The sequence below is a fragment of the Engraulis encrasicolus genome, chromosome 5 (assembly GCF_034702125.1).
Source record: "Engraulis encrasicolus isolate BLACKSEA-1 chromosome 5, IST_EnEncr_1.0, whole genome shotgun sequence".
NCBI classification, from domain to species: Eukaryota; Metazoa; Chordata; class Actinopteri; order Clupeiformes; family Engraulidae; genus Engraulis; species Engraulis encrasicolus.
The window spans coordinates 42479545-42501516 of NC_085861.1; the positions used below are offsets into that span (position 1 = coordinate 42479545).

At 40.6% G+C, this 21972-nt stretch overlaps 1 protein-coding gene across 1 annotated transcript in view; it reads right to left on the reverse strand.

Moving 5' to 3' along the window:
• Positions 1 to 3414: 3414 nt before the first annotated feature.
• LOC134449798 (IgGFc-binding protein-like) overlaps positions 3415 to 21972 on the reverse strand; it is a 68509-nt gene continuing 49951 nt past the window's right edge. The window contains exons 27-41 of the mRNA XM_063199906.1: positions 14215 to 14735; positions 13912 to 14130; positions 12628 to 13044; positions 11953 to 12520; positions 11657 to 11808; positions 11210 to 11539; positions 10795 to 11050; positions 10486 to 10572; positions 9716 to 10308; positions 8924 to 9488; positions 8306 to 8502; positions 7260 to 7401; positions 6816 to 7144; positions 6138 to 6706; positions 3415 to 3496 (exon numbers count right to left, since the gene is read on the reverse strand). Of these exons, the coding sequence (XP_063055976.1) occupies positions 3415 to 3496; positions 6138 to 6706; positions 6816 to 7144; positions 7260 to 7401; positions 8306 to 8502; positions 8924 to 9488; positions 9716 to 10308; positions 10486 to 10572; positions 10795 to 11050; positions 11210 to 11539; positions 11657 to 11808; positions 11953 to 12520; positions 12628 to 13044; positions 13912 to 14130; positions 14215 to 14735 (5027 nt within the window). The remainder of the gene's footprint in view (positions 3497 to 6137; positions 6707 to 6815; positions 7145 to 7259; positions 7402 to 8305; positions 8503 to 8923; positions 9489 to 9715; positions 10309 to 10485; positions 10573 to 10794; positions 11051 to 11209; positions 11540 to 11656; positions 11809 to 11952; positions 12521 to 12627; positions 13045 to 13911; positions 14131 to 14214; positions 14736 to 21972) is intronic.

Below are 21972 nucleotides of genomic sequence, written 5' to 3' on the forward strand. Positions count from 1 at the left end.
TCGTGATACGAACCGAATCGTGAGTTGAGTATATCGTTACAGCCCTAGTGTACTGTGTAATATTTTTAGTAGTTTATTTCCAGAATTCATGCTGCCCATTCACAAATGTTACATTTTTTTTACAAATACTTACCACACCATCAAATTCTAAGTATTCATGATGACTGGGAAAATTGCACGTTTCATACATGAAAAGGGGGATATTCGCCATTTCCACCATTTTGAATTCCCAGAACTAGACATTGTAAGCTGGAAAAAATTGTCTGTACATTGTCTGTACTAGTAAATATCAGTTTATTACTTAGTAAATAACTACTGCATTTTTTCAGAAAAATTTAACAAAATTGTCAACACTTGCTTAAACCTTAATTTCTCAGTCTGTAGCAGGTAAAGACGTAAGATTTTTTGTTTGTTTGTTGAAAAGATAGCTTATTTAGAATTTGCTTATCTGTGTGTTTGTGTGTGTGTGTGTGTGAGAGAGAGAGAGAGAGAGAGAGAGAGAGAGAGAGAGAGAGAGAGAGAGAGAGAGAGAGAGAGAGAGTGTATGTGCGTGTGTGAGAGAGAGAGCGATAGAGAGAGAGAGAGGAGAGACAGATTCAGTCATCTGTCTGCGGGTATATTTATTGACACATGACAAACGAAAATAACGTCTGTGACACCATTTCTCTTATTTATTTAATATGCGACATGTCGGGCAGCATACCCTTCATCAGACATCCTCTATTTTGACAACTGGCTTCCTTTTGTACAGCATCTTTGCCCGTGGGAGAAAGTTTACACTCTCCATTTATCTTGGAAGCCGACAAACTCCAACAAGTTTCCCTGCTCATCTGCTCGCACATTGCTCGCATCCACTGACCTCTATTACGGAATTACGGCATGTGTCTCTATCTCTACTTCATCCTCATTTCCAATTAAATCTGAATCAACATCCTACTCATCCGCCTGGTCGTATCATTCCATGTAATTTGGCACACAGAGTCTGGTAGTTCCGAATTGAGCACAGGTTACAGGCAGAGATTCTGTTACAGGTGCGAGGGGTGAACTCTGTTGAAGTTCGACCATTTTGAATCTGATTTTACCCAATTGCTGAGGCTTGGTTGCGAGTGACGTGTAATCAGGGACAGATTACTGCAAGGGCCTACTGGGCCCAAGCCCAGGGGCCCGAGTCACAGGGGCCCTGAAGCTCTATTCTCTATATGTGTGTTGTCCTATTGTGTTAAAATCCCACTTTTAGCCATTGTATTTTCACATTTTCTTGGGCTACAACCCACCACCCCCTGACAACATAGACTTTCACACCCGGCCTATAACTGAATCGTTTGGTAAACTAGTAACAGCCATTTAGGAAATCAGGATTTAACTTATAAGTTGTTGAACTAACATGTCTGACGTCCATCTATGGCGATGTAGGACCATTTAACAGACATGTCTGAAAGATGGCTACTATGTGAATTTGGTCGATTGTCCCAAATCTGCTTTCAACTGACTGACGGAATTCCTAGTCTTAATATAGTCGAGTGATTATAACAGAAATATTGTAGTAAGGGGAGATAGGACAGGTACATAGAAATTAACGGTGAAGATTCGTAACGCAAATATGGCGTCTACCCGCACATCTCCCGCCTTTCTGGTAACAACAAGAGCCAATAGAGCTCTTCAGCGTTGACGTCAACTTGTATGCGGCGTTTGGACTTCCGGTTCGATGGCGATTTTTTACATTGCAAAACGCCATAGAGATTCAGGTTTGGCAAAAATATAAGTTGCACGGCAACAACAAACATTAGCGTGTCCCCGCATCCCTTTCTCATTAGTGGAACGGATCGTATCATCATGTTGGTGTATTTACATGTTAAATAATGACGATTATAATTCAATATTGCTAACCCCTTTCTGATCATTAAAACTTCCGAACTACATACTTTCCTTTGGTTGCCATGGGTACAACCATCCGCACGTACATGCCGTTAGATACAGGCGCCGCTTCTGTAGTCGCCAAAAGCTTCCGGGTTTAGCATATGGACGCAACATCGTATTTATGTCGAAGTTTGACACAAAATGATCAACCATGTCATACCTACAGCCTATTTTTAACACCCTCGACAGTTTGCGGGGGTTCGCTAAGCGCGTGCTTGCACTCGGAGCTTATTTGAAATTTACCCCTATTCATTCCCAATGGAGGCCGGAAGCCGATACGAACCAGGAAGTCCTTAAATGCTAACATGAAAGACTACAATCTACTACATGCTTCCGCGTTACTGAAGAACTCTATGTGCCTGCTGAGCTGCGTTGCCAGTGATCCAATCATCTGGCTGCATCGGCGCACGCGAAATTATGCACATGCTCAGTTGTGAAAAGCCGTTGCTCTCGTGCCGTTATGGAACTACTGCGCCTGCGCTCTGTCAAAAAACCGTGAGAAAAGTGGCTTAAAAAGCTTTATTTTGACTCGTATGACACAACCAAGTAGTCTAGATTGATCAGTTTTTCACGGTCGTTTCAACCATATGGGTTTCACAACCGCTGGGTTCCCCTCCGTCCTATACTCAGTTTCCCCATTCATTTTTCCCATTGACTCTCAGATCTGGTCTACTTAATCGCGAAATAGCACCCCGAAGGCGTCACCAAGATGGCCGCCATATGTCCCCTCTCAATCTAAACTCTCTCTGATTATAACCACTAGTCAGAGGCCTCAGCAGGGTTCTGCTTGCAGATTTATTTAAAGGATAACTTCAGTCAATTTCAATATGCAGTTGTAATGCGCACACCACCCAGGACTTATCAGTACCTGAGAATTTTTGGGTTTTTTTCTGCCTTTTTCGAGATCCTGGTCATTGTAATGGGGGCAGGTGTTTGTTTACATTTCAAAAAACATCTTGATTTATTCCCAAAAACATCCAAAAGGTTATGCAACATCAGCAGACAACTAGCAAACAGCTATACTTTTTGATAGTAATATTTGGAGTAGGCCTATGTTAAGAAGTTTTTAAATGTAAACAAAAGCTGCCCCCATTAGAATAGCTCAGGTCTCGGAAAGGACTGAGCCGAAAAATGCAGCATCACCGGGTACTGACAAGTCAAGGGTAGCGTGAGTAATACAACATCATATTATATGGCAGAAGTCCTTTAAGTCACCATGAATAGAAACACCTCATCTTCCTGGTAGCTGCATGTTGTAAATGTAGACTGCCTACTCCTACTACTAGTACATACCACTACTATCTGAGGACATAAAATGAAAATGAAAAGAGGGTTGCAATGAGTAACAACAGATCTTTATTGAATAGGAAAGAGATACAGTAAATCTGTAAGAAGTGAATGGGATTGCTTACTATGATTTGTCGTACTACATTTACTTGGTATTAAAGGAATACATTTTCAGTTTACAAAGTGGAAGACAAATTGGCAAGAAAGGATTCATATTGCTTGATGCAGCAGCTCTGTGTATAGATAGCTTTCTGCAATCTCCTTCTCCTCATCTGTGCTCCTCTTCAGATTTCTGTTCCCATGAAAGAAAAAAAATTAAACAACATTATCCATATTACTGTCAAAACAGCAGTCACATCTCATCATGCAGAGGTGTAAAGATTTGTAAAGTTAAACACTTTAAAAAAATATATATATAATATGTTTATTAGGCAAACTATCAAAGTAGTACAGCCAGATATATCACAATTACATAGGCCTACCATAGTTTTTTCATTTTTCAAATAACTTAACCCATACCCCTAACACACCCACTCCCGACCCCAACTCCACCCATGTAATGAAAGTAAATAAAACATTATATGGGAAGGACAGAAATTATATGAAATTTATTATTAATTTATATTATTATTATTGTGTTTTTGAAATGTGTGTAACCGCCGAGAAACGATGCCCGCAATCTATCATATTGCATAGCTGATATGGCTAACGAGGCTAACGTGATATTATCAAACTTTCTCAAAACGCATCCTTTTGCCTTGATTTTGCTCTAGAGTGACTGTATTTCATCCCAAACATGCAAAAATGAGGCAAACTTGTTCCAACTCCGGATAAATCCTTTAAGTGTGAGAGAACTTTACATCTTTAATCGGTCCACCTAACCCACGTACATTCCAGGTTACTATATCAACTGGGTGTCTATTTGATCCACCTTGCATTGTAGAGGGAGTTGTCATCTATATCAGGACTTTGAATTCATGAAATACTAAGTGAATCATATGGGAACTACACCAGGGGCACACCCCTACTAAATAGAGAGCAGTGACACAGATTAATAGGAAAAGGATAAAAATAAAACAGGAAAACAAATAATATTGGACTAGACAAAAAAAGAGACGATTGGCCTAACACACAAATTAACATTTCAAAGAACCAGCTAGCCAGGCTGAAAATCACCTGTAGGCACTAGGCATCGTATAACCAAAGAGGTTGGATATATAATAAGAGGAATCGAAACACGCCCACTCAATGCAAAAGCGTATGCTCAAAATTTGGTCTCATAAGGGGGCGTTGTCCCTCCTTCTTCTTCTCTTTTCGTGGTGTTTGCACAAGACGTGTGCTACCGCCATCTACAGCGCTAAGGGGACTCCATTTATTCTCTACCTCAAGACTCCGAAGGTCTCCTAATCGAAGGTCTCCTAAAGGGGCGTTCACCCGACGTAAAGTGGATACCGGAAAAGAACACGCCTGCTTTATCTCACTCTCATATAGAATTCTCTGGTGTAACTTTAAATGGACGAATCCGCGGGTGAGCCTGTGAGACTGTGCACCGCCCATGGTTGAGATGTGTTGTTGATAGAATGTCTCTGCATCTTCTGGGGTATTGAAGAAGTGTTCTTTGTTTCTGTAAGTGACGCGGAGACGGGCTGGATATATCATGCCAAACTTGACGCTTTTCTTGTAGAGGAGCCCTTTGACATTGTTAAATGCTGAGCGCTTCTTTGCCACTGCTGCACTGAAATCCTCGAAAAATCTGATTTGGTGACCCTCGTATGAGATATTTTTGTGAGATTTTGGCCACATAAGCACAATGTCTCTTTCAACGACTCTGTGAAACCTTACAATCAGAGCGTGTGGTCTCTGTGCAGACTCTCGTGGGGGTGGGCGAGGGGCTGCTCATTTGTGGGCTGATGCTGTAGGGTCCTGTTAGCGCAATCCAACTCCGGTGGCTCAGACAACGACCCATGGAGTACAGTATGGAACATTTTAGACATAAATACTCTACAGTCACCTCCCTCGATGCCTCCCGGTAGTCCCAGCACACGAAGGTTTTGGCGCCTTGATATTGACTCCAAATCTTCCACCTTTGTTTGGAGCGCGGCATTCTCCTCCATCAATGAATCCAGTGTAGATTGTAGCACACACACCTCACTTTCGATCTGCATGATGCAGTCACTGTGGTCAGTTAGACTAGTTTCCATTTCCCTGATTGTGCCAGCCTGGGTGACCAGTGTTGACTCTATCGATTCAACCGAAGAACGAATAAACTCCAACGAGGTGTTCAGGAGAGTAGTTAGTTCGTCGGTCATAGTTTTTCTGAGTTTTTCTAGTTCCGTAACAAGTGCCGAAGTCGTCAGTGGAGCATCCGCCATGTTGCTAGCACTTGCTTTATCCTGGCTTGGCGTCGATCTTCCACCAGTTTTCCCCATTTTGCGCATAACATATAACTGTATATTACCGTCATATTTCCATACCTCTCCAAATGTAAGACAAGTGAAGGGTTAAGGTACTTTGGTTAAGTTATAAACTGAAAGGTATCGGAGCTCACGATTCTCGCATCTTAACACCGCATCACGCAAACCGGAAGTCATCAAAAAGTTAAAAACTTTGACACAGATGATTGCACTAATGACATAATGCGCATGTCTTATGAGACTTGTGACTTACTGGCTACTTTTACACGAGACATTTTTAATTGATATTAACTCCATTTAATTCTGATTTAAGATTAATTCCACTTTGAAAACATAATGTAAACACCTCTTAATTCGGAATTAAAGGAAAGATCCAAGAAAATTCAACAGCGCCATTTAATTCTGAATTATTATTAATTATGAATTATTATTAGTTATTAGTTCTGAATCATGTAAACGTAGTGACTGTATAGGCTTAATGTAGACTTAAGGAAGCAACACTTACAACAATTAAGTGACTGTAACCACTGGGTAGAGACCTCAGCACCCTTCTGCTGGCACATTCTCACATAGTTGGCCATGGCCGTGCACAGAAACTCCTTGTCTGGGTGGGTGCACATGTTGTAAATGCAATCTGCCATGAGAGGCAGTGGTGAAATGTGGGCGTGGCAGGCTGCAAATGCCCCATCCTTCACCACGATCTCACCACAGTATTGCCTTTGCTTATAAACTGACTCATCTGGGCAGTTTGGGCAGGTACCAGGGCAGGCATGCATGCAGGACTGGTTGGTCTCTGGGAGACCCCAAGCCTCTGCAAACTTCGGCAGGTCACTGACGATGTTGCCCTTGGGCAGAGAGAAGTCATCTGATGGGTCATCGTTGTAGGTTCCACACAGCCCCTCCAGGTTATCAAAGTAGCTACTTGACACAATGACCTTCAGGTCCTCCCCCCAATCAAAGATGATCTCCACTCCAAAGTCTGTCTCGATGAAACCCTGATATTCTTTCTGGGTAATCTTGATTTTTCCGGAGTTGAGAGTTAGAGATTTCGATTTGAGATTGTTGAGATTTCGAGTAGATCCGTCAATCTGAAGAGCAATACATTGATTTATTAAGACATGGTTGTTAGTTGACAAGCTACTTGTCTCACGACTCATTTGAATACATGAAATTGTGGGTGAGCTAAATGTTACAGACCATCACTTTTCCAGGATCACCATAAACAATAACGATATTGATATCTGCCATCCGGATGGTTGCAGTCTTTAAGTAGGCACCTCTGTGGAGGGATTCCAACTCCGTTTTGGCAACTACACTGAAAGGAGTCAGTGTTTTATCTTTGCCACTTGTCTGAACCAGAGTATATGAACATGTGCCTTGAAAAGAGAACGTCTTGCCATCGAAGCTTCGATAGTGGGGGTCCCCCATGACCCAACAGCTGGCCTGGGACTCTGCCACACACTGAACAACAGTGCCGTTCTTCACACACCTTTCTTTTTCGCGGCACGCTTTCTGCTCGCAAGGGTCTGACATAGACAATGAAAAAAACAATGCATTTTTACATTACACCGGCTACAAGATTTCTTTCCGTTTCTATACAAAACAATCAAATTCCACATGGAATTTAGATAAGGGACTCACCAACGTCATAGCACTTCTTTACACCTTCCCTGGTAGAACACACTTGATCTTCTGTGCACCTTGTTTTCTCACACGAGTAAACTCCACCCAAACATGTACACTTCTCTGTGCAGTCTTCTCCTGTAACCACTGTCTCCCCAGACTGTAGGAATCAGAAACATACATGACAACATGATACATATCTTCACGCTCTGGTCAGTGTGTGTTGTTATGCATTAGTAAACAATAGTTTCTTGGTTTCTCTGTGCATAGACGTCACACACTCTGAACTTCAGTGAAACTCCCATAAACCCATCCTACATGAACATGAATTGGTCAGTCAGACAATTGTACATGTGCAGTGATGAGAGAAAACTGGAGAAAATGAAAACTGGTGGTAACACAAAATTTAGGAGGAGTTTTGGATGTAAGATTCCATGTCATTGGTCTAACAGCCCATTAGATGCATGTGGGGTAACTGAGATTAAGGATAAAGTGAAAGTGAAAGTGAAAGCCCAACTGGGAAACTCTAAATCCCATTGTCATTGTGACACAGCATTCCACAGCTAACAAGTGCACACTGCACACTGTGAAATTGCATTCATGTCTCACCCGCGCAAGGAACAATGTGCCGACACGGTACCATGTTCAGGGTACCGCGGTCATGGAGTAGGATGGGGGAGAGCACTGGTTCATTACTCCCCCCAATCTGGTAGGTCGTGAGTCGAACCGGCAACCTTTGGGCTACAAGTCTGATGCCCTAACTGCTTACCCATGACTGCCTTAGAGAGCCCTAAAAAGAGCTGCACAGTCTGGACTTCATGGCCTGGTGTCTAGATTTACTTAGGAACTTCAGCTCCATCCAAGCTTAAGTCCATCAGACTATGTTAGCTCGCTTGGCAGAGATACAGACCCGGATCCAAGCACAATGGCATCAAGACCCTGACATTGGACAAATGGGCTTTTGGACCAATTGGCTTTCGGACAAATGGGTTGACCCTAAATTTGATCATGAAAAAGGTACAACAGATAGATACATGCCAAGACACAAATAAACACATACAAACCTTTAAGTACAGTCCGTCAACCACACATCCACATTTTCCAAGCGGTGTACAAACGCCACCATCAAATGCAAAACCATCCAAACACTCACATCCCTCCTGGCAGCGTGAGCACTTGGGAGATTTTGTTAGACTGGCGCAGGTGGTAGTGCAGGTGTCAGCGCAGAGCTCATATTGACTGTTCTCTGGGCATGTTTTAGCTAACATGAAAAGCAGAGTAGAATAGTTGTTTGTAGAATAATTGTTATATGATATGTGTGTATGTTTTGTGATATTATGTGTGTGTTTTAGATAAATGGCAGAGAAGATAAATAGACAACACTTAACTTGTGGGGGGCACAGCGCAGCATGCTAAGCCCCCCACATTTGGGCTTACATTGACCACGGGGACCCCGGTTCGAGTCCGGCTGGGGTCATTTCCTGACCCTTCCCAGTCTCTCACTCCCAATCATTTCCTGTCTCACACTGTCCAATATTAATAAAGGCCACAAAGCCCCCCAAAAATACTTTAAAAAGAGGACAACACTAAACGTAAAACTTTTATCAGTTAGAATTTCAGTTCCCCCTCCAAATAGCATCCATATGTCATGCATGATTGGGTCTAACATTAAAGACACTCACGGCAGAATGTGTCATTTCTCCAGAGGTCGACCGAGGCGCCAGCCTCCTGGCAAACGGCAACATAGTTCTGCAGGTGTTGGCAGAGGACCTCGTCTTTACCCCCTTGTTCTGAAAGGTCTTTCACACATTCGTCAAAATGCTTCTGAGGTGGCACAGTTGCGTGGCACTTTGCAAATGGACCCTTTGTGTCTTTCAAGATGTCACACTTGTCTTTGGAGTCCTGTTTGTCTGTTGGAGGGGGGGAGGGACACTGGCCACCACATCCGGTCTGACATTTCACACCCTTTTCAGCCACGGCCCAGCCCTTGGCAAAGGCTTCTGCCGACGTGGCCTGTTGACCTCCCAGTAGAGCGAAGTCATCGCCTGGGTTGCTGTTGTAGTTGCCACAGAGACCTAGCAGTGTGCCTTGGTAAGAGGATGGCATTTCTACTCTGACCATGGACCTGGTGTCATAAGTCACCTTCAAGCCAAAGTCAGTCTGAAGAGTGATGACAAGGCCATTCTGATAGGCTTGCACTTCCCCATCATCCAGCTCAAGCGGGAGATTCACTCTGACACCATCCACCTGTTTGGTAAACATAGAAAGAGGCAAATGGCAAAGCTAAGCGAAGGAAAAGAAAAGAAATGAACTGAATGGAATATTCAATGTAATTTGTAGTCTAATTAGCATTATCTGTTGTGGTTATACTGTTTGTGAATCAACATCAAGAAATAAGATGACAAAAATGCAGATGATCACAAGAGACCAAAAAGAAAGAAACTGGAAACATAAATGATGAATCCAAGAGTTACCAAGAGTTCCCACTGGCGTCCAGGCAGCATGGAGAGGATGTGGTCGTTGACTTGTATTTGGACACTTCTGGTAACTGTTGGGTCATCAGTTGCTGATTCCTGATGGATGATCACATTGAAGGGAACCCTCTTTCCCTCTTTGTCCTCTACAACCTCTGCCATTGTGTACTTACAGTTTCCAGGAACACTGAAGACCCTGTTATCGAATGTTTGATAGTGTCCAGATCCTGACACAGAGCAAGCTGCTTTGTCTGTTGGGAAGCAGCCCTTGGTTCCATCCTGGATTTTGCACACTTCACCAGGACCACAGGAGAAGCTGTCCTGGCACTGCACCCTGCCATTATCTCCACACTCACAACGCCGGGCACATTGCTCACCAGGGAAAAACACCTGCCCGTGTTCATAGTACTGACCATTGTGGAGACATCCACACTGTTCCTCCCGCACACACTGTCCATTGCTGAATTCAAAGCCGTCATCACACTCACAGCCCTCTTTGCAAGAAGTGACATCACAGATGTCATTGGTGCCACACGTTTGAGAACAGCTGTCTGCACACAGCTCATAGTGGCTGTATGGCTTGCAGATCAGAGCTGGTGAACAGAAATAAAATATCTTCATTCCAAACAAGTGATTGTATGATTTCTATTTTTAAAGAAATCCTTGAAGCGGTAAGAGAGTATTGCAGTGAAATTGTGAACACTTGTGTAATGAAAGAACCGAGTTGGTAAAAGCAAACTTTTAAAAGACTGAAATCGTGTGACACTTACGACAGAATGTGTCCGTTCTCCAAACAGTGATGCTGGCTTTGGCTTCTTGGCAAACTGCAGTGTATGCACTGAGGGCATCACAAAGAGCTGAGGAGTGGCCATGATACATGCACATGTCATAAACACAGTCCTCAAAATATGGTTGGGGATTAACTTTGTTGTGACAAGCCTTGAAGGGACCATTCTGATTTGTGAGAATGCGACAGGACTCTCGGTATGGTTTATTTGGCTCAGACTTAATGTCACAAACAGGACATTTTTGGCATGTGTCTTTGCATCGTGGGTCATCCTTCACTTTCCAGCTCTTACCAAACTCTGTTGGGGTTTTGGCAGGGGTGTTGTCAGGTGTGTGCATGTCGTCATTGCCATTGGCATTGAAGTTTCCACACAGACCACCTACCTCTCCACTGTAGGTGCTAGGCAGAGTAACTGACACGTAGCTTCTCCAGTCATACTGGACTTGTAAGCCGAACTCAGTTTTTACCACTCCAGACCAGCCACTTCGAACAATTGACAGTCGCCCATCCTCCAGTGTTATTGGGAAATTTACGAATACATCATCAAGCTTGGAAAAGATGGAAAACAGAAATTAGTAACAGTTATCTGGGCGTTGTGTCACAAAAACTCAAGAGTTAAGGTAAGTGGGTGCTAATAAGACCTTTGGGTTTTGGTGTACCAAGGATTTAATATGTCAGACTTTTTTTTTTCTGGTTGTTACACTCACCGTCACTCTTCCTGGATTGTCACTGCTTAAAACAATGGTATGCCCATACACTTTTATCAGGACTGTCTTTGTGTATGCCACTGCCTTGTTGCGGCCTCTGTTCTCATTTTGGACTTGCACCTCAAATGCTTCCAGACTTTGGTCCGTAGTGTTCAATAGCTTGGACAGGTAGTATGTACAAGTTCCCTGAAAGTCAAATTTCTTCCCATCAAATGATCGATAGTGTGGATCACCTGAGCCATAGCAGGTGCTATAAGAGAGGGGATGGCAGTCTCTCACTCCATTCCTCACCGAACACGCCTCTGAACTCTTGCACTTGGTGTTAGTGCACTGAATGGTTCCAGAGTTGCAAATACATTTGTTAGTACATGTGTTGTCAGCCCAAAATGTCTTTCCAGGTGGGTGGTAGCGACCCTCATGGGTGCAACCACATGATGTCTCTCTTACGCATGTGTCACCGCTGAGGACAAAGCCTGCGTTACAATGGCAGCCATCTACACATGGCAGCTTGCAGGTGGATGCTCCGTTTTTATCAGCACAGGAGGAGGCGCATGCTGGTCCGCAAGCATTGTAGTGGCTGTTTGCGGGACAATCAATTGCTGTGAGCAACGATAAAGACAGGCCAGAACATTAAAAATGCCTCTTGTAATATCACAATTCCTCATATTTATAATGTGTAACCTGTGTAGAAAACAAAGCCCTGCTGTATAAAAAGTATACTGTATATACAAGCAAACACTTACGGCAGTCAGCAGTCCTCCAGCTGTCAATCTTGATGCCTTGGGCCATACAGGCATCAACATAATTTTCTACATTATCACATAGGAAGCTGGTGAGGCCATTATTGATGCAGATGTCAAAGACACAATTGCTGAAGTAGATTTCAGGGTCTACTTCGCTTATGCATTTAGCAAAAACACCCTTGGGGTTAGTGATGTTTCCACAATAGCCGTTCCCACCATATTTCTCTTGCTGAGTTGGTGAGCAAGTGGGACATCTTCCACGGCAGTTATCATGGCAGAACAAGTCACCGTCTGCTTCTTTCCAGCTCTTGGCAAACTCAAGGGCCGAGGAGAGCTGACTGCCAGAGGGGCTGGTCCACTCATCCCCACGGTCACCATTGTAGTTCCCACAAAGGCCACCCAGGGCTCGGAAGTAGCTGCTTGGAACTGTGATGTACAGCATCATATTCCAGTCATATGTGACTTTCAGACCAAAGTCCGTTTTCAGAATGGCATACCTGCCACTCTGGACCACCACAAGTTTTCCTCCAGCCAAACTCAAAGGCAGGTAAACAATTTCACCATCCACCTGGAAAACGATCCAGTATGGATTAGTCTGAATCACATTTATAAACGGGACTCATGGTAGTAACTAGGGCAAAATTTTACCTGCTAAAAATGTCTTGGAATCCTTACCTCCACCTGTCCCCGTCTGTTGCTAATGGCTACGGTGTGATTGTAGACAGTCACTGTCACTGTCCTCACAAATGCCACCCATCGGTTCCCTCTGTGGTTGTTCTTGGCCAGGACTGTGAAGGGAACGAGACCTGTCTCCTTTTTCACAACCTTTGCCATGGTGTAGGTGCAGGTACCCTGGAAGTCGTAGCGTCTGCCATCAAATGTTCTGTAGTGGGGATCCCCCAGGGCATAGCAGGTGTCCTCTGATGTGGTGACACATTCACCTTCGCGGCATTCCTCCTTTTCCCGACATATGATGCTATCACAGGGATCAGGTGCCGGAGTTGGTGCTTTTCCTAAAATAAGGATACATGGATGAGAAATTATGTTGCAATACGTTTGGTAGATGTTGTGTGTGGACCCCAGGAAGAGCAGCTGATGTGTCCATCAGCTAACGGGAATTCTGATACCAAATAAAATATAAAATATATAATAATAATAATAATTGTATTTGTATAGCCCTGTGTCATACAAGGCATGTAACTCAAAGTGCTTAACAAATGGGAAAAAAACATTGTTAGAGATGGATTTAAAAGGAGAGGTATAGAGGAGAGGCAGAAATAGCAGGAAGGCAGAGGAAGAAGAGATAGACAGAGATTGTAGAGTCATAAGGTCAACGTAGGTTAGGACCAGGCTATGACAACATATTGAATCAAGTGTGACCACTGATATGCTCAGCGAATTAAGTCAATAGAATGTCAATGTGTTCCAGCGAGACGAGCAGGCGAGTAACCAATTAAGACATTGGCAGGAAGAATAACACACACATGCGCACACAGACACACACACACACACACACACACACACATAGAAACATCCACCAATCTGTTACGAATTGTAATTTTCATAACATGAGAATACCTCATGTTATTCATACCTAGAATAACACTTACCTGAAGAGCAGACTCCAGTTGTGCCATAGCCATTTGCATTTAATCCTCCAAATATATAAACTGCCATTAAGGGTGTTCCAAAAATGACAAAAGTATCTGATTCCTTACGCGTGAACGTTTTGGTTGTCCACACATACCGTCTCGTCCAATCGGAATTGAAAATGTTCCACTGTGCTCCTTCGAGACCCTGTATCATGCCTGAGTTCTTTGCTTCTGAGATAATTACGGCCGAGCTTTCATAAAGTGGTTCAAATGCTAAGGACCAGCTGTTTGACATCTCCGAGGTGGGAAGAATGGTGGTCAGAAACACATCATTGGGATAATTATTGCCAAAGTACATAACCATTACCTTTTTGTTGCTGATTACTGCACAGGTTTTACCATATGTGATCTTCATAGTCTTGGTTTCACCAGCAGCTAACATGTAGTTGCTGGCATGTTTCCCACAGGTAATGGTCACGGTTGTATGGTCCTCAGTTGCAACCACGCTGGCCAAATCAGTGTAACCAATAGACCCGATCATAGATGGGACCAAGTAGTGAGTTGAAAGCCTTTCCACAGGAATAAGCTGTTCATATACATGTTCACAGTATTTGGATAATTGAGTACACTCTGCCCCTGCTAAAACAGCTATGGGATGTGTGGACCTGACCCTAGTCCCAGTCCAAGACTTGGCATTCTTAAACTGGAAGGCTTCATACGGCTGCAATGTATAGGTGTCATGCTTTCCGGGTGTGTCAGCAGGCATGACCTCAACCTCGTTCACTTTGTCACCATTTACAATTGCAAAAAGTGCTGCATATTTCCATGGATCCGGTGTGTACAGTACATACTCTCTCCCAAGCTGATGTGTGGGGAGGATTACGCTGTAGTCACCAGTGGACCGTTTTCTATTGGATGTGGTCACAGTGATGTAATTGTCAGATGTGATGCGGACTACTTTGTCACTGAGCCCATGGCCATCTAGTTCAACTGCCTTGGGTAAAGATAGGCGGATGGTTGTCCCCTTGGCCATTGTCAACTGCTTCTCATAAGAAGGGAATAGCACATTGACGATGGCTGGGCTTTCATGGGTAGAAATGATGAGCTGATATTTTTGGTCAGGAGTATAACTGTGTTTGTAGTTTGTCAAGAAGGTGGTCAGAAATTCACGGCCGTCCGGACACCCATTAACTGCAAATGAAAAACAGAACGGGTGATGTGGGTAATTCTTTCTGCTGAATATTGCACACAAGAATGTTGCACAAAATATAAAGTGGAGAGATTAAAATCAATACCAATCAACATATCAAATTAATGTCCAGGTACCCTGTATATTCTCAGGTATCATGTTAGTGAAACAAGTAACTAATTTTGAATAGGGCTGTCCTAAACGTATTTTTCTCCCGATTTATCTATCAACTATTTTTTTCCAATAGTTGATTGGTCAAATGATTAATTTTCAAGTACTCTAGCACTTCAATCTTCAAGGAAATTGGGAAAAAGAGAAATAAAACGTTAAAATGATGTCACTGAGCTCACTATGAGCTTTAAATCATGATAGTAGCTTATTTACTCCGAGATAAAACGTCCAATTCATACGTGCTGGGCAATTTTAGGTTTCAATAAAATAATAAAGCATTAGTAAAGTAAATAAAAAAGCATTGAATTAAATGAAACGATTAGTCGACAATGAAAATTCTTCTCGACTTGTTTTTATAGTCGATAAGTCCCGATTAGTCGATTAATCCTCCCAGCCCTAATTTTGATTTAATCTGACAGTATACTTGCGTACGTATCTCTAAAGATTTCGAAGACTTTATTTTGTACAAAGAATGTTTTCTCTGGCACAAATGCAAACCATTTCTGGGATGCGTGGGTGCGTGACTCATAATGTTGATGTAAAAAAATGAATGCTGACATAAAGGCATTGTACTTACCAGTGAGTAGCACTGCAGTGAAGCAGAGTGCGAGTAGTTTGGTATCCATGCTGAAAACAAACACAGTAAATGCCCTTAAGCAGTTTCATCCGAAAATGTATCGTATTATACTGTTACACATTATCTACAGATTCCACATGCAAATACACACGTTGAAGCACAATATGTAGGCCTATATAATAATATAAGATGTACTGTGTGTACAGCCACCTATTTTGCAATCTACCAGCTATAAGAAATGATGCCCAAACCTTCAATTCAACCCCAACTGGAGTCCACTGAAACACCACTCACTAGGGTCTGCCTTAAGTATGCTAACTTTGGCACCTATTAAAATATGAAATCCACTGCAAACTTTTTGAAACAGGATGTTATGACACCTCTATCCGTTAGTGGAAAGAACACACAGTTTTTATGCATGGGTAGCTATTTGTGTAGTGGTGTCGTTTTGTCAATAATGAACACAGATCAGATATGGTCTATTTAATTTTCCAGAGCTGTTGACTCTAAGCATTTTTACAGGCGTTGTTTTCTGCCCATTGTGTTTGTTAAGACCCGAGGCCTGTGTGTGTGTATATATACAGTACACTCGCCTCCAAAAGAGTTGTCGCCCATCTGTTTGGAATAACAGCTAATAACCTGACTTTCAATTAATCACTAGGCTTCAGAAGTTCATATGAAAGCTACAACCCTCCCTAATGAAAATGTATGTACAAAAATAAATTTCATGCACCAACGAAAGATTGACCCTTTATTGAACACAGACAGGGCAGATTTTCACAAGACAAAAGTTTTGTCGCCTATCGAACATAATGTGAAAATTAGCAGATCAGTCACTTCAAAACACTTCAAATACGCAGATTGGGTGTCATACTTAATCACTGAATCACTCTCACCTCTCCAGAAAATCAACTTTGGCCTTAGGTGTATGTTTAGGGTCATTGTAATCATGGAAAGCAACACAATGAAAATCAATGGAGTTCAATGAGAGATGGTGACATATTCGCTCTTCGTAGAGCAATACATGTTTAACTTCATGATTTAATCAATGATAAAAGCCCTCAAACACCTGCAGCATGCATGCAGCTCCTCATAAGAGCTGTATCTGTACCATGTTTCACTTTATGCACCATTTCTCTTTTTACATATTCTTCATCTCCATACACCATATAGTTTTGATGCTATCAGTTCTAAAATGGTTGATCTTGGGATCTTGAATTCAGAGTCCCATTAGCCTTCATTTTTGTCAGAATTAGGCCTGGCATACATGGCTGGCTTTTTTGAGACAGGACAGTGGGAGAGACTTCTTTGGTGTTAAAGGTGAAGAATTTGGAAAAATACATGGTGCATAAAGTCAAACATGGGAGGGATACAGCTCTTATGTGGAGCTGCATGCATGCTGCTGGTGTGTGAGGGCTTTTATCATTGATTACATCATGAAGAATAGCAAATATGTCACCATCTCTCATTGAACTCCATTGATTTTCATTGTGTTGCTTTCCATGATTACAATGACCCTAAACATACACCTAAGGCCAAAGTTGACTTTCTGGAGAGGTGTGAGTGAATCAGTGATTAAGTATGACACCCGATCTGCATATTTGAAGTGCTTTGAAGTGACTTATCTGCTCATTTTCACATTATGTTCGATAGGCGACAAAACTTTTGTCTTGTCAAAATCTGCCCTGTCTGTGTTCATTAAAGGGTCAATCTTTCTTTGGTGCATGAAATTTATTTTTGTAGCCTACATTCATTTTCATTTGAGAGGGTTGTAGCTTTCATATGAGTGACTTCTGAAGCCAAGTGATTAATTGAAAATCAGGTTATTAGCTGTTATTCCATACAGATGGGTAGGCGACAACTCTTTTTTCGAGGCGAGTGTATGTGCGTGTACAGTTAATATGCATGTATTTTTCTTTAAAGGGACACTGTGCAGGAAATGGTCAAAAAGGGTACTGCAACTATGCTGCTCATTGAAACTGGGCTGCCTATTGCCAAATTTGATCTTTTCATGGACGTTTGCTGAGTAATAAACTAATATTTTCTAGCATGGCCCAAGTACAGTCATTTTTTAAGCTAAAAATGGCTATTTCTGGAAATTCAAAATGGAGGACCATGGAGAAGATCCCCTTTTTCATGTAAGAAAAGTGCAATTTTTTCAGTCATAATGAATACTTAGAATTTTATGGTGGTGGTAAGTATTCATGAAAAAGGCAACATTAGTGAATGGGTAGCATGAATTCTGGACATAAACAACTAAAAATCTCACACAGTGTCCCTTTAAGAACTTGTCAAGACGGGTCAGACCTTTATAAATAATATTCTAGCCACTAGGATCTTGGAAATAATGTCATGCCCGAAAGTGTTTTGATCAGTGTGCTGATTTTGAACACCCTTGTCCAAAGATTGCTCGTCAACTCATCACATCAGAGCCTTTCTTTTTTATTTGTATTTCTAGATGTGTCCTAGCAACTCTAGAAGAGGCAGGGCTTGACACTAACACCCTCTAGCCGGCCAAATGTGGGTGAATATCGGCTTTGGCTAGTAGATACCGAAGGTTCACTAGCCATTCTGGCGGATCCGTTACTGTTCTGAATGATGAGTGTCGTGGATTTCTTCTTGGGAGAAGTCAGCCCCCAGGCACAGTCAGATTGAGGTAGACCAGATCAGAAAGAAGTGCTGTCCAAACCGTTCTACTCGTTGTTGATGAAGACTTTATACGCTCAGATTGCACAAAGAGATCACTTAAAAAGTAATACACTCAGTACAGTACACTGATGCGAATGCGCTGCAGGAGACCACCGGAACACAGAGAGTCGCGAGCCCGGAGAACAGCAGGGCAGTCCCAGAGGACTTTCCCAAACTGAACCCCCTTTATATACTATATGCTCATCTCCTCTCTCTCGGTTCCGTGGGCACATCTACATATTTAATTTTCTGAAAGTATATTTTAAGTACACTCTATTTATCAAGTACAGTACTGAAGTATGGTATTTAGAAATATACTTATAGTTTAGTGTATTTTAAATACATTTTAAAGGCATTTGTATTATTAAAGTTATGTACTTAAATATAGTTTTATAAAATATACTGTTAGTGTATTGTATTTTAAATGTATTTTAAGTATATTTGTATTTTAAAAGTAATGTGCTAAGTGTAGTATTGTCAAATATACTATTAGTGTATTATATTTTAAGTGTATTTCAAGTATATTTGTATTTTAAAAGTAATGTGCTAAAGTGTAGCATTATAAATTATACTATTAGTGTTTTATACTTTAAGTGTATTTTAAGTATCTTTGTATTTTAAAAGTTATATACTTAAGTGTAGATTTATAAAATACACTATTAGTGTATTATATTTAAATGTATTGTAAGTACATTTGTATTTTAAAAGTAATGTGCTAAAGTGTAGTATTGTCAAATACACTATTAGTATACTGTATTTTAAGTCTATTTTAAGTACATTTGTATTTTAAAAGTAATGTGCTATAAAGTGTAGCATTATACAGTGTACTATTAGTGTATTATATTTTAAGTGTATTTTAAGTATCTTTGTATTTTAAAAGTGATGTACTTAAGTGTAGTATCATAAAGTACACTAATAGTGTATTGTATTTAAATGTATTGTAAGTATATTTGTATTTTAAAAGTAATGTGCTAAAGTCTAGTATTGTCAAATATACTATTAGTATATTGTATTTTAAGTCTATTTTAAGTACATTTGTATTTTAAAAGTAATGTGTTAAAGTGTAGTATTATAAAATACACTATTAGTGTATTGTATTTAAATGTATTGTAAATACATTTGTATTTTTAAAGTAATGTGCTTAAGTGTGGTATTGTTAAATATACTATTAGTATATTCTATTTTAAGTCTATTTTAAGTACATTTATATTTTAAAAGTGATGTGTTAAAGTGTAGTGTTATAAAATACACTATTAGTGTATTGTATTTAAATGTATTTTAAGTACATTTGTATTTTTAAAGTAATGTGCTTAAGAGTGGTTTTAGAAAATACAGTATTAGTGTTTTGTATTTAAATGTATTTTAAGTATATTTACAAAATAAATAAACTAATTACTGGCCATTACAGTCATTTTCCTAGCAAAACATTTTTATATCTGGAAAATCAAAAAGGCGGAACATGGACAAGAACCCCAATTTATGATGATGATGAATGACTCCCTTTTTCCAGCATGAATTTTGGAAATAAACTACGAAAAATCATACACAGTACACCATTATAGTAATGTATGGTATTAGAAAATGTACTGCTAGTTTAATGTATTAAACTTTGTTCTTAAAAAATGTACTCAAACATAGTGTTAGAAAATATACATTATCAGTTATACTTACCTAAACTTTATTTTACGACCTTTACAAATATGCATATTTTTTTTGCATACTTACTATATTGCCTTTTTGGCACTAATATTAATTGTCTTTAATGAAATGTATGAATGTGTAAATAATTTTATGTTATTTTTCTTGTTATCTTGAACCACTTCAATTGTATTTTAAGTGTATTTGTATTTTTAAAGTGCTTAAGTGTGGTATTTGAAAACATACTGTTAGTGTAGTATATTTTAAGTGTATTTTAAGTGTATTTATATTCTAAAACTAATGTGCTAAAGTTTTGTATTAGAAATAATATTTGAAACGTACTTAAAGTTAAGTATGATTTTAGTATATTAAGTACACTTGTACAAAAATTTGATTTTAGTACCAAAAAGTCAACTTAAAATGTGTTAAAGCTCTACTTAATTATATTTCAAGTGTATTTAAGTATACTATAAGTTGTCCCAAAATAACACAACTTAAGTATGTACTTCTGCAGCATGCTATAAAGTGCTTTCTTATGACCTTGAAATAGATTTGTAGCATACTATAAATAGTTACACTTAACCACATGTTAAAGTACACATTAAACATCTTTTAAAGTGATTAAAAGTGATACTTCAAGTGTATTTAAGTATACTATAAGTTGTCCCAAAATAACATTCTTTAAATACACACTTTTGAAGTATATTTTAAATACAAAAATACATACTTATTAAGTATATTAAGTACACTTTTTTTCACATGGGTACTTTTTTTAACCATCATTTTAGTGTATTTTAACCTAGGCTTATTTATTCATTATGCTTTGTAACATTAAATAACCTTCCACCTTCCATTTTGTTAATGTATTTTCATGGTAAAAACACCATATTGAAGAGCACAAACAGATCTTAAAAAGGCATGTAAGGCCTTACCTATTAAACTTTTAAGCACAATACTTAAGTCTGTACTTAAGTTGTGTTATTAGTGTATTAAGTGCACTTTAAGTGTACTTTTTGGTGCACAAATTAAACATGTAAAAGTGTCTTTAATTCGATAAAAGCATACCACCACCAATGATTTCTAAGTATTATTATTAAGTATATAATAATAATAATAATAATAATTGTATTTGTATAGCACTGTGTCATACAAGGCATGTAACTCAAAGTGCTTAACAAATGGGAAAAAACATTGTTAGAGATAGATTTAAAAGGAGAGGTATAGAGGAGAGGCAGAAAAAGCAGGAAGGCAGAGGAAGAAGAGATAGACAGAGAATGTAGAGTCATAAGGTCAACGTAGGTTAGGACCAGGATTCTTAGATGTGTAAGGTCCATAGCGGCTGGGCCTATCATAAGTCATAGATAGTCACACAGAGATTGGGCGCTCAGGTGCGGCCCCTGGTGGCATCAGGGGTGAGGAAAAACTCCCTTTCGCTTGATTCATAGTTTGTGAGGGGGAAAAAAAGCTCAGTGAGGTCTGAGAAAGAAGACCCCCTGTAGTCAGGAAGAAACCTCAGGCAGAGACCAGCGGCCACCTAGGGGAGCCCCCTGCCAGGGCTGGATTGCGAGTAGTAAGGGCGCTGCGGCGGCTGGGACACTATGACGCCTTGGCAGCTAGGAGTTGGCAAGGATGAAGAGGTGGGTCTTCAGCTGCTTCTTAAAGGAGTCGACGGAGGTGGCTGATCGGATCTCGATGGGGAGGGCGTTCCATCTCTTGGGCGCATAGCAGGCAAACGCGGCGTCGCCGATCTTCTTCTGCGGGGGGGTGGGGGTCCTTAGCAGCTTGGCATCAGTGGACCTGAGAGCTCGAGCAGGGGCATAAAAAGAGAGCATGTCTGAGATATAGCTAGGGGCAAGTCCATTTAATGCTTTAAATACTGTGAGCAGAATCTTAAAGTCGATTCTGTATGAGACAGGTAACCAGTGCAGGTCTGCCAAGACAGGAGAGATGTGCTCTCTCATTCTGGTTCTTGTTAGGATTCTTGCCGCAGAATTTTGAATGAGTTGCAATTTGTCAATTAATTTTTTTGGGAGACCGGAGAAAAGAGCATTGCAGTAGTCTATCCTACTGGTGACAAAGGCATGAATAAGTTTCTCAGCGTCTTGTCGGGGGGCCAAGCCGCGCACTTTGTTGACATTTCTAAGATGGAAAAAAGCAGATTTTGT